Source organism: Xiphophorus couchianus, chromosome 9, assembly GCF_001444195.1.
Source record: "Xiphophorus couchianus chromosome 9, X_couchianus-1.0, whole genome shotgun sequence".
NCBI classification, from domain to species: domain Eukaryota; kingdom Metazoa; phylum Chordata; class Actinopteri; order Cyprinodontiformes; family Poeciliidae; genus Xiphophorus; species Xiphophorus couchianus.
In genome coordinates, this window is record NC_040236.1 from 481,744 (window position 1) to 499,641 (window position 17,898).

A 17,898-nucleotide genomic window follows, 5' to 3' on the forward strand; every position below is an offset into this window, starting at 1 on the left:
AAGTTCCCAATTAGCAGTATTGAACGTTTTCCTTATATGAGCCTAATGATTAATATATTTTGAAGAGAAAGTTTATTGTCCATTTTTGTTTGTCTACTTAAAATGTCTTCCAGTTATAATGCTAAATGTTCTTTAAAAATTAGTTAATCTTGGTGAAGGTGTACTTACATTATTATGCAATTTTTTGTTATAAATTAACAATGGTCTCAAAACGACAATATTACAGTTTATTGCAATAATTTCTGGGACAATTAATTGCTCAGCAAAATGTGTTATCGTGACAGGCCTAGAAACAACTTTCTATTAACAGAGATGATTGATCAAAAACTAGGAGACCATTCAACCTTACATCATTCCTGGTGTGGTCATTATTATGTTTGTGGTTGGAAAAGAGCCCATGATCCATGCAATAAGAAGTATTGTGTTTGTAATAATTTGAATTGAATTGTAAAAGCTTTGTAGAACCTTTAGATACTAAAAGGTATGCAGAAAAAAATGACAATGATAAAAAAAAACATTTTAAAAGGGAGGTAGTCCCTTTTAAAATGGACTTACCATAATTGTTGCATGGATTAATGTACTTGTGGAGGCGCCAGTGCTGACTACTGCTAGACACCTGGACAATGTGGAACTCACGGACACCACTTTCACTCTGGAACAATTGAAAGAAATTTAAACTAAGTTTCGCAACATGATGTGAGAATAAAGAAACTTCATAAGTCGAAGTGTGGTTCATCTTACTGCATTTACGTTCTCCACATCAATAAAAACAAGAGTTCCCCCGCTGCCTTTGTCATCTAGAGAGTGAAGCGGGGAAGCACTGCTGCGGCAGGCGAAGGCCTGGACACTCAGAGACCGACTGGCACAGATAAACACTGTGTGACGCAACACCCGGTGACTTCATGAGGAGGAGATGACAGACCGTTAAACTTAGTACAAATACAGAACTCATTCAGAACCTAAATTATTGCATATGTTGATAATATGGATTGATGGATTGAATACATCCATCTTTCCACTATGTGACAAGCATTTAGTCCGGATAATGTTTTGGGAAGTTGAAACTTTTCTCATTAGTTCATAAGGTGAGGTTGTTATCAGGCCATATTTCCATCAGTACTTGAGTTTCAGGGTGTACACACTATTTTTGTTGAATAGACAATTTTTCGGAATTACTATTCCACATATTTTATCCAATCACCAAACTTGCCAAAAACACTTTCAGCAGAGCTGATTTTACAATATGTGCACGGCCAGATGCAGCATTCTACAGAACACTGTCTGTTTTGTTCATGTCAATGTGAACAGTTCAGTCTTCTTTACAGACTCATTAAATCTATCTTAAGATAAACAAAATGTCACCACTAAAATGCTCTGGTCACAATTATATTAAAGCAACAATATACTCAAGATTAATCCTCAAAATATATTATATATATATGCAGTATATTAATCCTCAAAATCATCTTTCACCTGATTTTGAGTCCTTTCTCTGTGTTCTCATAGTAGAACAGGAAGTTGATTTCGTGAACTCCTTCCTGGTCTGGTCCTCGGAGCCAGAGGGGTAGCTGAACCGACTGTCCTGGCTGCAGTGTGCTGCCATGTATTGGGATCTCTGTGACCCCAGAGGGCTGACTGCATGCAGGAGCAGAAACCAATGTCTCAGAGGACATGGAGCCTGGCTGGAGGGGGTTAGGAAACGTCACATAGGCGGAGCAGTTCTCTGCTGAGCGGGGGCTGGGAGGTGTGAAGGGTGCTGTGCTCTGGCTGCCAAAGGTGAAGAAATCAGGGTGCGTTGACGCCACCCGAAGGCCACACAGAGCAACTGCACTGACATTACAGAACTCCACATAAGCTTTCCTGATCTCACCGCACAGCAGGGCAGTGGGAAACTGCAGGAAGAAAACCTGCGGACACACACACACACACACACACCCACACACACACACACACACACACACACACACACACACACACACACACATTAAGATTGTTTTGTACTATTCAGCAACTTGCAGTGATTTTAAACAATTATATAAATTATAGTACATTCAAACTACTTGACAAAACATAAATCCACAGAGATATACTGTACATTTAAAACTGATTCTTAGATTACATCATTTTCTTTGCTTTTGAGAGAAACCTGTCTCATTTCCTTCCAGAAACCAACTTCTCAGCTGAAGAAAAATGATTGTACATCTAAATCTGCCAGGAATAAGAATCATTCTAGGCTCATAAAAAACTAAGTACTGCAAAAAATATTTTTGAAGTTGAGGATTACAATCACAAGCGACTTAATTACAAAAAGAAAATAAGGAATAGAAAAGCCCAAACAATGGACTAAAGGCTTAGGGAAAGCCATTCAATCTAAGCCTGTTTAATTCAAGTCATAGACAACCTCAACCAGACATTTTATCTCTGCAGGCTTGTTTGGTGTGTGTTTGTTCCAAAATGAATCTATAATCTCAATGATAAGCCAAAGGCAAGAAGTTCAGTCACAAGCTTCACATAAACTAGCTCATCTTTCAGGATAATTCATTCAAAAAGTAAAGCCAATGAACTATTTTAACTTGAAGTTCACCTGATCATGTTAGCCATAGAGGAAGACATGAGAGTGTCAGTTACCTCCATTAGGGGCATAGGTGGGGTTATGATGGGCTCCAAACGTCGATCCGTGCCATATCGAACTTGCATCTTGTCTTCTTTTGTCAGGTTAAGCCGTGGGCCCTGGATCTTCAGGTCCTGTCTACCACGAATGATCATGGAGTCCAACGTCTGCTGCCCTGATGCAGGAGAAAGTCCACACACAACATGTTTTTGGCAGTATAAAGTAATTATTTGAGATCAGACCATTAACATGTCTAGTCTGTGCCAGAATACAATGCTGTGTATTAAATCAACCAACCCTGGGTGGAAACACATGGAAACATACCTTCAGTGTTTGAGGAGGCTTCTCCAAAGTGAGATGAAGTCAGGTTGTAGATCACTCCTACAATGTTCAGCTGACCAGTTCTGTGTGGCAGCAGCTTCAGTCGGGCCTGACAGTACAAAACAAAACCCCAAAACTATGTGTAACAAACAATAGAAGTCGGTCCTCACCAATCTACGCTGTCTGAACAGAGCGGGTTAGACTGGTGCACTGCAACGAGCTACTAATTGAATCACAGTTACCCTTAATATCAATCATAACCTAACTACAAAATATTTACAGGCAACACACAAGCAATAAATAAGAAAAACAAAAACAAGAACTGTAAAATCTTTCTCTGCTTTTCCTCAAACTCATCTTTTTTGATCACCAAGGCTAATATAACAATTAGTTTTGCACTGATATTTTCAGTAATTATGTTGAGCTAGCATGGTTGTCAGTTAGCTTTATAGTTCAGTAGTAGGTTTCAGTCAGCAGCAGACATGGTGACAGTGGAGGAAGTCTGGACCCATAAAGAGAGGCATACAGTAGAAAGTTGATCTGTTGCATACATGTAGATGGAGAGGTTCTGGGATTTCTGTCATTGTCTTAATCTTCTTTACTTCCATCGCATGTGAACTAATGTGCAACACAGCACTTCTGGTTACCAGTGGTATTGCTCAGTTTGGATACGCATCTACAGTTAGCTGACTAACTTGTGTAGTGGCAAAATTTAAGGTTACTATGATTATTAGCTGAGTCTATGCATAACAGTATTATGATTCTTGTGTGATGCATGAGCTCATGAAAAAGACTTCTGAAGCAGTTTAGTTTCACTGGCCTTAACATCACAGTGAAGTCATTGGGTTGTTTCTTTATCCCTCATGGCTCCCCTAGTGAACAAAGATACGTGTGCTTGCTGTATGCTGTATGTTCTGTAACCAAGTAGATTATCAAACTGTGTTTAGATTATCAAGTAGACACAACAGTAGTGGGTCTCATTTCAGACAACAACGAGACCCACTACAGAGAGGAGATTCTGCAGCTCACTCAGTGGTGTTCAGCCAACAACTTGGTGCTGAACACAGGGAAGACCAAGGAGGTCATTGTGGACTACAGAAGGTCCAGGAAGACAGATCACACTCCCCTTCTCATAGATGGAGAAGTGGTGGAACGTGTGGACAACATCAAGTTCCTGGGCCTCCACATCACTTCTGACCTCTCCTGGAACACAAACACCTCCCACCTGGTGAAGAAAGCACAACAAAGGCTCTTCTTCCTCAGGAAACTGAGACGGGCTGGACTTTCCTCACGGCTGCTCGTGAACATTTACAGGGCGATGATCGAGAGCATCCTCTGCCTCAACATGACTGTGTGGTATGGTAGCTGCACAGCATTGGAGAGGAAACAACTGACATGGGTGGTGAGAACAGCACAAGGCATTGTGGGATGCCCCCTCCAAGACCTGGACTCCATTTACACAGACCGGGTCAAGAAGAGAGCTGGATCCATAGCGATGGATTCCAGCCACCCGGGCCACAGACTGTTTGTGCCGCTGCCATCAGGCAAGCGGTACAGGAATATACGGACTACAACAAATAGACTGAGAAACAGTTTCTTCCCCACAGCCGTCAGAGCCATTACTCCCTGCCGCCCCCCCCTCCCACACATATCATAACCTCACAGTCACACATACATATCCCCCACCCCCACACAGCCATATTGTTCTGCACTTTGCACTGTCACATCATCTGTACTTTGCCATAATTGGACCTGTTGCTACTTCTTTGGTGTGGTTGAGTGCCTTTAGTTAATTTAATTTAGTTGTATATATTGTTATTATTATTATTGTGTGTTTGCTTATTTATACTGTATATATTTGACCTTTTGCCCGGGAGCTGCAATGGAAATTTCGTTGAATTCTGTTCAATGACAATAAATGCTATCTATCTATCTATCTATCTAGATAATCTACTTACAACTTATAAAACTGTAAGCTGTGCTCTGCTCGAGGGTCTTTCTCCTGACTGCGATCAGTGAGCAGAGACTTCAAACGCTGTTAAGCCTTCGAATAAATACCTATTAAGAATATATTCTTTGTCTGGTTCTTGAAACAGTTTTCCCTCACTCTTTGTTAAAGGAAAATTTCCACAACACTTGCAAGACATAAACCCAGAAGACACATAAGAGTGTAACATAACCATAATGCTTGTTTTCTTCAGAATAAATAAATTTAAAGGTAAATATGTGAGACTTTTTTAGGACAGTTTCAGCTACTTGATTGTTAAGTCATCCAAAGTTTTCCACTGTTTAAAACTGATTTTTGGGCAGCACCATGCTGGTTTTAAGTGTGGTTGTGATGGGCAAATTAAAAGGGGCATGTGCTTCGGTGCGCAGCAGCACAACCGGAGAGAGAGAGACGCACCATCACATCTGTTCAGCGGGAGCATTGTCTTTATGGATTTTTAAAACAAGCAAAAAATTAAAGAAAAGACGTACACGGTAGTCACAGATCGTGACTCTCGAAACATGTTTGGAGCGTTGCACACAGGAAATGCCGTCCGGTGAAAGAAGACACCACCAAGGGGGAAGAAAAACATTCCCTGTGAGATCTGATCTGGAATTTATTTTCTTTTTGACAGATGGTACCATTATTTTTTCCTCATTTCTGGGAGGTGGGGATTTTGCTGTTTTGGATTTTTCATTTTAGATTGGTACTTTGGATTATAACTGGGGAATATTTTCAGGACAGTGTTTTTTGAGGATATGGGACCCTATTGTGGACATTATTCTGATTAAAACTAATTGAATGTTTGGGGCATTTCTTTTTTGCACTTTTTTACTGAGTTATTTAAATATAACCATATATTATTTTTGAGGGATTTTGGTTACTGATCTGTTATTTATCAGAATTACTATTATTTCTTCTTATTATTGACTTTTGAATATTTCTATTGTAGATAAAAATCAACAAATTCCATGTTAAGTGGATGGATGTTTATATTATTATTAAATATAAATGTGTATCATATTTTACCTGATACCTTAAACAGAAGCTCTGTGATGAAATTGTGAGTTCTGCTTTAAGTCCAGCTGAATTTTACATGAGGCTCCATCCCGAGGCTTTAGTGGCATTTATTTAACAGTAAACAGACAGGAATGTGGAGGAGAAGACCTGGCACCCAGCACCCCAGCTTCTGCAGATTTAACATTTAGCATACGTGGGACTTAGCTCTCAAAGAGATTTGGAGAAAACATATGAAAGAGAGGTACACTCCAGCACATTTGGTCCCATGATTTTCAATCACACTGTGTTCAGTGATATAAACACTCTTTTGTGGCAGAACACTTTGCTGTCTGTCCTTTGTGCAGAGGTCAGACACTCGCACATACTCAGTGTCAAAACCGCTGGGTTCCAGTTTGACAGTTGATATTTTGAAATGTCAAAGATCCGATGATATCCATTTTAGTACGTCTAATAAGATTATGAATAAACTCTTGATAACTACGTACAGAAGTGGTGCATTACACAACCTTAACATGACTGTTTCTAGAAGTTAATGGTAGATCACAAAATCAGCACCAGGGGCGCTTCAAGATTCAGTGTTTGATCCCACAGTTACTCACAGTTTTGGTCTCTTCTGATCCCAGGTAGAACTCTTTGATGATCTCTGTGACAATTTCTTCTTTCTGTGACAATAGCAACATGAAACATATTGAAGGTGCAATGGAAAGTTTCAATGATGGATCTAAACACCAGTCTGAATAAAAATCTAGATTGTTGGGCGTGCCGTGGTGGTGTAGCGGTTAGCGCGACCCGTATTTGGAGGCCTTCAGTCCTTGACGCGGCAGTCGCAGGTTCGACTCCCGGACCCAACGACATTTGCCGCATGTCTTCCCCCCTCTCCTTCCCCGTTTCCTGTCAGCCTACTGTCATATAAGGGACACTAGAGCCCACAAAAGACCCCCTGGGGGTGTAAAATAAAAATAAAATCTAGATTGTTAAACTGGGTTTGGTCAGAATGCTCACCTCGCCTGCTGAGTTGTCTTCATTAGTGATCATCTCTTCAGCTATCTGCTCACTTGTTGATTCCTTTCCCCCTAAAGGTGTGCCAGTAGAAAACTTCCATAGGAGAGAGAGGTTGGACAAAAGCAAAGAAACCTTCAAAGGGTTTCTGAACGTGACCTCCACAATTATTGGTTCTGTTGAGGAAAACAGAGTACAAGTACAATTCATATTACATGAGACACTGACAGTCCCATCATCAAAGACCAATTTTTTGCTCTTGGAAGGGTTTTAATAGGGATTGAAGCACTTTGTGGATTATCTTTATCTGGTCTCCATGTCCAGCATGGATTTAGCAGTTAGAAGACTGAGTCAAAACAACTTTGGCATAGGCCACTGAGGTGGGTAAAAGGGAACAGGTGTGCATGGGAGCGTTCACTACATCAGAACTTATTCTGCAAATGTTTTTCCACCTCCCTTTTTGAGCATTAAGTCTCTCAGAAAAGCCAAAAAATACTTCAAGAGAGCATGAAAACATTTTTGTGAAATTGAGGAAGTTATTTCAAATTTTGATAAATCCATGAACAATTTTTAATGTGTTCCATCTATTGAGGGTGTTCTCAAACTAGTTTACTCTAGAACAGTGTCTCTCAATTCCAGCCACTTTACGGCGCAGACTTGGAGGAATACTCATCGTCCGTTCTGTCCTATGTTCAGTTCTGCACCGACGTTGTCCTCCCTGTTAAGACCATAAAAGTGTTTCCAAACCAGAAACCATGGCTGGACAGCACAGTACGGGCCCTGCTGAAAGCCCGGGATGCTGCCTACAGGTCTGGAGACAGGTTGGCTTATAGCAGGGCCCGGTCGGAACTGAAAAAAGGTATTAAGCAGGCCAGGCTCCAGTACAAACAGCAGATTGAGGAACATTTCATCAACAACAACCCCCGAAGCATGTGGAGAGGCATTAGAACCATGACGGACTACAAACACAGCACTCAGCTGACCAGCCGCGACCCCACCCTGCCTGACACCTTAAACAGTTTCTTTGCCCGCTTTGACACGGCGGGCAGCAGAGAAGCCGTACATCTACCCCATCTGGAAGAGCAGCACCAGCCCCTCGTCCTACAGAAGCATCAGGTGACGTCCACCCTGAGGAGGAACAACACCACAAAGCTCCAGGACCGGACAAGGTGTCAGGCCAGACGCTGAAAACCTGCGCCGACCAGCTGGCAGGAGTGTTTCTGGACATTTTCAATCTGTCCCTGCAGCTCGCCACGGTTCCCGAGTGTCTCAAGTCTTCCACCATCATCCCTGTACCAAAGAGGAGGTCCATCACCAGCCTGAACGATTACCGGCCTGTCGCTCTGACCCCGGTGATTATGAAGTGCTTTGAGAGGATTCTTCTGAGGTACATCAGAGACTTTATCCCCGCAAACCTGGACAGCCTTCAGTTCGCCTACAGAGCGAACCGGTCAACAGAGGATGCTGTCTCCATCACTCTGCACACAGCCCTGACCCATCTGCAGCATCCCAACACCTACGTCAGGATGCTATTTGTAGACTTCAGCTCAGCATTTAATACCGTCATCCCAGACAAGCTGGTGCTGAAGCTACTCGAGGTGGGGCTGCCCGCTTCACTGTGCCACTGGATCAGAGACTTCCTCACCAACAGGCCTCAGGTGGTGAGAATAAGTGGCTCAACATCGTCCCCACTGGTCCTCAACACAGGCACGCCGCAGGGCTGTGTGCTCAGCCCAGCTCTCTTCACCCTGTTTACACACGACTGCGTGGCCATCCACCCCACCAACACAGTCGTGAAGTACGCGGACGACACAACAGTAGTGGGTCTCATTTCAGACAACAACGAGACCCACTACAGAGAGGAGATTCTGCAGCTCACTCAGTGGTGTTCAGCCAACAACTTGGTGCTGAACACAGGGAAGACCAAGGAGGTCATTGTGGATTACAGAAGGTCCAGGAGGACGGCTCACACTCCCCTTCTCATAGATGGAGAAGTGGTGGAACGTGTGGACAACATCAAGTTCCTGGGCCTCCACATCACTTCTGACCTCTCCTGGAACACAAACACCTCCCACCTGGTGAAGAAAGCACAACAAAGGCTCTTCTTCCTCAGGAAACTGAGACGGGCTGGACTTTCCTCACGGCTGCTCGTGAACTTTTACAGGGCGATGATCGAGAGCATCCTCTGCCTCAACATGACTGTGTGGTATGGTAGCTGCACAGCATTGGAGAGGAAACAACTGACATGGGTGGTGAGAACAGCACAAGGCATTGTGGGATGCCCCCTCCAAGACCTGGACTCCATTTACACAGACCGGGTCAAGAAGAGAGCTGGATCCATAGCGATGGATTCCAGCCACCCGGGCCACAGACTGTTTGTGCCGCTGCCATCAGGCAAGCGGTACAGGAATATACGGACTACAACAAATAGACTGAGAAACAGTTTCTTCCCCACAGCCGTCAGAGCCATTACTCCCTGCCGCCCCCCCCTCCCACACATATCATAACCTCGCAGTCACACATACATATCCCCCACCCCCACACAGCCATATTGTTCTGCACTTTGCACTGTCACATCATCTGTACTTTGCCATAATTGGACCTGCTGCTACTTCTTTGGTGTGGTTGAGTGCCTTTAGTTAATTTAGTTGTATATATTGTTATTATTATTATTGTGTGTTTGCTTATTTATACTGTATATATTTGACCATTTGCACGGGAGCTGCAATGGAAATTTCGTTGAATTCTGTTCAATGACAATAAATGCTATCTATCATCCGGGACCCTTGTTCTGTAGGTTTTCAACTCAATCCAATTCAAAAATCCTTCATAGACCATAAGGGAAATTAAATGTTGCTGTAACTCTTATTAATTCAAAATACTTCAGTTAGGTGGTGACGGCTGTGGGCAGAAAGTTTCTACTGTAATGGTCTGTATTACACCGAATTTGAAGAAGCCTCTGACTACTGGTAAGAGTGAGAGTAAGGGTTGTCTTGCAATCATTTGAATCACGTGTTCTGGTACAGAGATGCATCTAAAATATACAGGGCAGAATGGCAGGGCTGTTCTAGAACAGCTTGCGATGGACTGGCGACCTGTTCAGGGTGATCCCGCCTCTCGCCCGTTGACCGCTGGAGATAGGGAGCAGCACCCCTCACAACCCCACAAGGGATAAGCCTGTATGATAATGGATGGATGAATGAATGCTCTAGATGGGTGCCCAGGTGCAGTCCTCAAGAGTTGCCAACCTGCAACTTTTAGATGCCTTCTCCAACACACCTGGATCAAATGAATGACCCATTACCTGGCCTCTGCAGAGCTGAATTACTGCTGTTGAGGGAATTCAGTCATTTGACTGAGTTGTAGGTGTCAGAGTTTTGCAAATAGTTCTCTTATGAATAAGTTTGTCTCGCTACTCTAAGCTGGAAACAAGTTGAGGTGGACTATGCTGTTCTTGCAGAAACCGGTTTCAGCTAGTTCAGAGAGACCCCTCTACTCCTCATCTTTAAGTTTCTGTTTTTTGACCGACCCCCACCCCACTTTCAATAAAGCCAGGCTGCTGCAGGTGACAAGTTGGAGTTGTCCTGAGGCTCCACTGAGACTCTCCCCCTTTACGAAGGCTGAAGTGATACTACTCTCTATGTGGTTCTTTATATGAACAAGTTAAAAAACCCAACAGTAGGAGAAGTATCTAAAAGTTGCAGGATGTTTGCTCTTGAGGACTGGACCTGGGCCCTGCTTGTCTATGGTGTTAGAAAGAAGGCTGAGACTTGCCTAGAGTAGGAGCAGTGTAGCATCTGTCCAGGATATTGGTCAGGGGACCTGGGGCCTCATGCATAAAATGTGCGGCGTCATATTTTACACACAAGTCGACATGTATAAAAATTAACTTTGCGTCAAAGTTTGCGTAAATATATTGGCAGCCACACAAACTTTTTCTGTGGGCAACAAACTACAAAGCGTCAAAACTCACCTAAATCCACTGAAATCTGACTACATTCAGTGTTATTTAGACCAAGAGCATTAAACCCGATATTTTTCATGATTTTAATATTTTATTGTTTACACATAAACAATGAAACTGAACCGCATTTATCCTCAGACAATAAGCTAACAAGCACACAAAAAAAGAAAATAAAAACAAAAGTATGTGAAAACCTCGCTTGAATGTAAAAATGACTTTTTCTCAGTTTTTGTCTCATAAGGATGTAACGCATTGGTCCGTGTGCCGAAGCGCATGAAATGCATCTATGGGATCATTTCATTTTCACTAAAAGAAGAAAACAGGGTTGGATCAGCAGATTAACTCAAACCTGCCGATTAAAAACAGGTTTGATTATTTTTAAGGTGATCAAAGTGTGTAGACAATCACACATATATAAGTAGCTGCGCAAAGGTGAGCTGCGTAATTGTGGAACACTTTGGCTCTGATGGAGAAAATCGCCCAGGGAAGGATTCAGAGGGAGCGTTTGTTCAGAGATCATATTGATCTGCTGGGAAATGTTGATGATGGCTTATGAGTGTTTAGATTGCTCAGACTCATCATCCTGGAGCTCTGAGCAAAACTTAAAGAGCCGTGCGGTACTGGTACCGGTCCAGCTGCAGTCATCCTTCAGTCGAGTCGCCCGTTTTGTGAGTGCGCCTTATGGACATAAAGCATTCTACTATTTAGAATAAACGTCCACATTCCCCACTCAAAGGATCCTCTGACACGCTGTCTGTCTTTAAATCCCGGCTGAACGCGCTACTGTTAAAACAGGCACGATCTCTTTATTTTTTTTTATTTGGATTTTATTTTTCTTTAAAATGTATTATTTTTATTTTTGTGAGGTGACATTATGTGTCCTCAAAGCACCTTTTAAATAAAATATATAATTATTATTATTATAAATACTTATACTGGGACTTCCGGTGGTGACATGATCTGAGACGGCCGCTTTGAGTGGAGGCTCCCATGAGATTGATGATTAATTGACAAATTACGTAATTTTCTGGACATCCCCTTTAAAAAAACTGCAAATAAGAAAATGAGGCCGACAAGAAACACAGTTGTTAAACATCAAACTGACCAAAAAGAGTCCAAAGAGAAGAAAGACCCGCAGCAGGCTAACACTACAGCTAGTGAGAGAAGAAAAGCTAACGAAGCTAATGAACAAGTGGCCAAAGTCCTGCGTGAACTAAAGGAGTTGAGGAAAGAAAATCAGAGTGCGTTTGCTGAGACTGCTGCTCTGAGACAAAGGCTGCTTTCAGGTCTCGTACTGATGTTTTCATCAGTACGAGACCTGAAAGAGCGTATGGACACCCTAGAGCAGGGGTCTCAAACTCCAGTCCTCGAGGGCTGCAGTCCTGCAACTTTTATATGTGCCTCTGCTGTACCACACCTGAACAGAATAATTAGATCATTAAGGCTCTGGAAAACTGATCTACACAAGGAGGAGGTCATTAAGTTATTTCATTCCAGTGTTTTGTACCTGTGGCGCATCTAAAAACTGCAGGACTGCGGCCCTCGAGGCCTGGAGTTTGAGACCCCTGCCCTAGAGCAATGCATGGAAAAAGCAGAAAGTAGAAACGGCACAACGGAAGAAGTTATCCAGAGAAACAAGAGAGAGCTTCGGTACTTGCTGAGACGTGAGGCTTTGCTCATTAATCAATGTGATGACCTATAGAACCGTCTACGCCGTAACAATCTCAGAATCTACCAAGTCTCGGATTGAAGTGAGAAACAGGACATGATTGGCTTTGTAAAGGAACTAATCAGAACCACGCTTCTTCTGCAGCAGGACATACACATTGAAAGAGCACACTGAGCATTAGGACGAGGCCAGCTGACACGGATCCGCCACGTTCCATCATTGTCTGTTTCATGTATTACACCATAAAAGAAGCTGTACTACAATAGGCATGGTCACAAAAACAAATCGTCCTCCAAGGGAAAAGAATATACTTTGAACAGGATTTCTCTCCAGAGGTCCAAAAGAAGAGAGTGCGACAGCAGAGCATAATCAAACAACTTAAAGAAAAAGGAATACAGGCAAAATGTCGTTTTCCGGCTCAACTCAGAATCGACTTGGAAAGCGGCATGAAAACCTTCCCTACACGTCTCGACGCAGTACCGACGTTGGAGAGGTTGGGTGTGTCGATGCAGATGAGTGAGAGAGAGGATGGAGGCAGAGCTTTCCAGAGAGGCCTGGATTCCAAGAGTCAACAGCAGGAGACATGGAAAAGGGGGGCTACCCACTAAAAGTTTACATTTAAAACTGCAATGAGAACAAAATGTTCATAAACAAAGGAACTCTTGTGGACTATAAGGTATGTTCTAAGAAAAAGATTGTTAAAGGGGAGAAGAAGACATTATCGAAATAGCCAATGTTACTTTATATAGTGAATTTGTATTACAAATGTTTATTATCTCACGGTTAGTCAATAACACCATGCTTTATTATCATTATCCCAATTGGGTGGAGATCTCACCAGGGAATTATTGCTTTTCTTTGGATTGTGATCTGGACAGCACTTAGTGCTTTTCCCCAGACCGACTACGGGCACACGGCACTGTGCCTTGGTAACATCGGGGGCTGGTCAGGAGGCCACTACAGATTATGTCTGGCCTTAATATAACCAGTCAGGTTTATGGGAGTCTTTGGAGCATAATTTGCTCAAATTATTTCTGTGTTACTATGTTCTTGTTCCTTGACACGTTTGTGCCCACACTGAGTGTCCAACAGGAGGCAGAAACAGATAAGATGCAACATTCAGAATTACGTTCGAAGGTTCAAAAAGTAGTGTTCGAGGTCGACACGATCAAAACAACTATATTATATGACTGACTTAAATATTGTGTGTTATACAGTGATCCCTCGTTTTTCGCGGCGGTTACGTTCCAAAACGAACCCATGATAAGTGAAATCCGCGAAGTAGGAACCTTTACTTTTTTAACAATTATTAAACAATGAAATACTCCATAATACATTGAAACCAAAGAACAAAACCATTTTTACAGGGCCAAGCATTTTTTTTAACAAATAAAAGCACTGTATAAACGTTTTTTTTTTTTTTTACAAATAACTACTATACTGAAAAATAATAATTTTAATCATCAATACGAAGTGAAGGCTTCAAATTGCGGAGATCAGCACCACCCCACCGCGACCCGAGTCATTGGATTAGAACGGGAAAAAAATAATTATGAAAAAAAATACAGTGCATTTGGACAAATCGTGATTCACCTGTATTTCACTGCTTCTCCTGACTCCGCTCTGTCGCGTTTTTGTCTTATAAAGCCCGCGGTGCAGGTGTGTTTTTTTCGAGAGAAGAACATAGTTATCTGTAGTTGTTGTCGCTCATTTTTCTTCTGGGCAAAAGAATTCTTATAAACCGACATGCCACCATCGATTATGTCAAATTTGGCAAGCTGTTTTACGTACGTGTACATATTACCTGCAAAGTTATTGACACACAGGTAGAGAAGAAGTGGAGAGACTGTTTAGCCAATCAGAATGCAGAACACAATGCATGATGCAAATCTGTGAAGCAGCGAGATCGTGAAAGGTGAACCGCGATATAGCGAGGGTTCACTGTAATGTGAGAGGGCTGGTCATCAGCCAGCCCTCTCACAGTCCTCTCACAATAAAGAAGAAGAAAATATTAGCCCTATTAAAATCGTTTAAAAGTTCAATAGCTCTATTGCAAGAGACACATCTTAATGACTTGGAACACAAGAAACTAAAAAGAGAGTGGGTGGATCAAGTGTTTTTTGCCAGCTGTCCAAAAAGCAGAGGGAGAGGAGTGGCGATTCTATTCAGCCAAACGACCTACTTCTCGGTGCAGATGGAGGTGAAAGACACGCAGGGTAGATATGTGGTGGAGGGCTCAGTAGAAGGGATGGACATAACAATAATGAATATATATGCCCCAAATGAAGATGAGCCAACCTTTTTTATATAGAAGTAGCTTCCGTCTTAGCAAAATAATCAAAAGGTGTAATAATTTTGGCGGGAGACTTCAATTTTGTGTTGGACCCAAAACAAGATAAATCACCGCCAGAACATGGCTCTCTTGGCAAAAAGACAAAAGCCTTGAAACACCTGCTAGAGGAGTTGGGTATGGTGGATTCTGGACCACCTCTCGGAAGAAAAGCAGGCTCAGGTGAGAAATCTGTGCACCCCAAACATGTTTCAGGGAAATCCTGGTAAAACGGACCTTGTCCAACATGACATTGTATTACAAGATGGAGCTTCTGTGAGAAGACTGAGTTACAGAATACCTGAGCGTCTGTTGGTTTCACTGAAAGAGGAAGTTGATCTGATGCTGTCACTCGGAATCATTGAACCATCAAGAAGTGAATGGTGCCACCCAGTGGTCTTGGTGCCGAAGAAGGACGGCAGCCTACGGTTCTGCATTGATTTCAGGTATTTGAATGGAATAACACAATTTGATTCATATCCAGCCCCCCGCATCGATGATATGGTTGAGCGGATTGGGAAGGCCAGATATCTAACAACCATAGATCTCTGCAAAGGTTATTGGCAGGTACCCCTGACGGAGCAGTCAAAAGAACTTACTGCTTTCCGGACCCCATGGGGCCTGTTCCAGTTTAACGTCATGCCATTTGGACTACATGGTGCCCCGGCAACATTCCAGAGATTGATGGATCAGGTACTATCTGACATGTCTGATTTTGCTGCAGCCTACCTTGATGACATAGTCATTTTCAGTGCTACCTGGGAAGATCATCTGAAACATTTGGAGAAGGTGTTGGAGCGACTTCAATCTGCAGGGTTGACTATTAATCCAGCCAAGTGTACAATTGCCAAGTCTGAAACTGAGTACCTGGGGTTTGTTATAGGAAATGGAGTGATAAAGCCTCAAATAAATAAAATTACAGCTATAGAGTCCTGCCCTCTGCCTGAGACCAGAACACAGTTAAGATCTTTTCTGGGTTTGGCAGGGTTCTATAATCGGTTTATCCCTCATTTCTCAGCCAGGGCCGCGCTATTAACGGATCTCACTGGTTCACGAAGCCCCAATAAGATCCTCTGGACAGAGGAGGCCAAAACCGCTTTTCAGGACCTGCGGCAATCTCTCAGTAAGAGCCCAGTCCTGCACAGCCCTGAATTTGAGAGACCTTTTATTCTACAGACTGATGCCTCTGAGAGAGATTTGGGAGCTGTTCTGTTGCAGGGACCCCCTGGAGAGCGCCATCCAGTGGCTTTTATTAGCCGCAAGCTGTTTCCAAGGGAAATACGATATTCAACCATTGAGAAAGAGGCACTAGCCATTAAATGGGCCCTGGACTCATTCAAATACTACCTTCTTGGCAGAGAGTTCACCTTAGAGACTGACCATAAAGCTCTCCAATGGATAGAGAAGATGAGAGATACCAATGGAAGGATTACGCGATGGTACCTTGCCATCCAGCCATTTCGATTCACCATCCACCATATCCCCGGCAAGGACAACTGTATCGCAGACTGTCTCTCTCGCTATTCCAGTGAGAGATCTGAAGAGGGGGAGTGTGTGATGGCTGCAGTTACAGCCACACAAATGTGGTAATATTCACTCTCACCACACGCAATAAGTTCATCTCACTTATATTTGGATTTCTTTAAGTTTAGGATTTAATTTACAGAATAACTGGTTATGTTTAGAAAGCAACACATCACATTGTATTCTAGAATAAGTGCGCACATTTTAGTTTATATTGTTGTGTTTAGCTTGATTTAATCTTTGTTTTGTTTCTGAGTTTAAGTGCTGGCTGCCCAATCCTTAGGAGAGCAGAGAGGTGGAGAAGGGGTGGAGCAAGCCAGCTGAGACTGCAAATTGGTTCACACCATTACTCATCATCCAGAGGGGGGGAATGGGATTTGCTATGTTAGTTTCAGTTAGGTTTCTGTGTATTTTCCCCTTTGTGTTTTGTATGTGGCCTGATCAGCCAGTATTTAAGTCCCCTTTTGTCTCTGTTTGAGAGGTCTGTTCTTTGAGTTAGTCTGAGTTGATGTCTGTTACTTTGACCTCTTTTATGGGCCCAAATTTGGTCATTTTTTCTATTATTTACCCAAGTTTTGTTTTGGGTTAAATAAAAAATAACTATTTTGACTTTAAACCGGTGTCTGGCTGTTCCTTAACTGCTCGGTCCATCACAGGGGTAAATGCATAGAACTGGCAAGCAAATTAAAGAAACAGCAGGTACAGAAAGAAAATGACCTAGAAAATGAAATAAAAAGACTAGAACAGACCCATAAAAGTGACAGAAAAGAAGAGACACTGAAACAACTTAGAAAAATCAGGGAAGCACTGGACAAACTACTTATCTATAAGGCAGAAGGTGCTATGAGATATACTGGTCAAAAATACTATGAGATGGGTAACCGTGCGAGCCGTTTATTAGCTTTCCAATTGAGAAAAATACAGGCCAGCCGAGTGGTTCCAAACATGTCATCCTGGAAACGAAAAAGAACTATCCCAACCAGAAAAAACTGCAAAGGGGTTCCGCGAATTTTATAAAGAATTATACGATTCCCAAACTCTACCCCAGAAAAGGGTGGTAATGGAGGACTTATTTAAAACGCTTAATGATAGGTTTATTTTGTCATAACCTGCAAAGAATCAGCCAGAGACAGAGATTAGGTTTCTTTTAAGTTCTTTTCTGCAGAATAGGAGAATTGAGAACAGACGCGACGAATCGCTGTCAAACACTGTCTGAAATCAATTCTGCCAGTTCTTTCTTTGCATTTCTCTTTATTGTATAGAAAAAGGAGGTTGGGCTTCTTCACACAGAGAATTGACCAACCGTCTTCACATTCTGGAACCTCCTATGGACATGCCCTTACAAGGGCATGCAACTGACCACAACTAATCAGTTACATATGGAACTAATAACACATGAATGTTTAACGTTTTTAGCTTCCAAGCAACCATCCTAAACAAAGTTAATAATATACTACAAAAGAAAGAGAAGTTA

The 17,898-nt window shown here is 42.5% G+C and overlaps 1 protein-coding gene across 1 annotated transcript in view; it reads right to left on the reverse strand.

Annotated features, from left to right (window-relative positions):
* The window catches only part of trappc8 (trafficking protein particle complex subunit 8), a 39,325-nt gene that overhangs the window by 5,997 nt on the left and 15,430 nt on the right, over positions 1 to 17,898 (reverse strand). The window contains exons 16-22 of the mRNA XM_028027754.1: positions 6,942 to 7,114; positions 6,539 to 6,601; positions 2,936 to 3,041; positions 2,629 to 2,786; positions 1,474 to 1,907; positions 742 to 898; positions 556 to 652 (exon numbers count right to left, since the gene is read on the reverse strand). Coding sequence (XP_027883555.1) covers positions 556 to 652; positions 742 to 898; positions 1,474 to 1,907; positions 2,629 to 2,786; positions 2,936 to 3,041; positions 6,539 to 6,601; positions 6,942 to 7,114 — 1,188 coding nt within the window. The remainder of the gene's footprint in view (positions 1 to 555; positions 653 to 741; positions 899 to 1,473; positions 1,908 to 2,628; positions 2,787 to 2,935; positions 3,042 to 6,538; positions 6,602 to 6,941; positions 7,115 to 17,898) is intronic.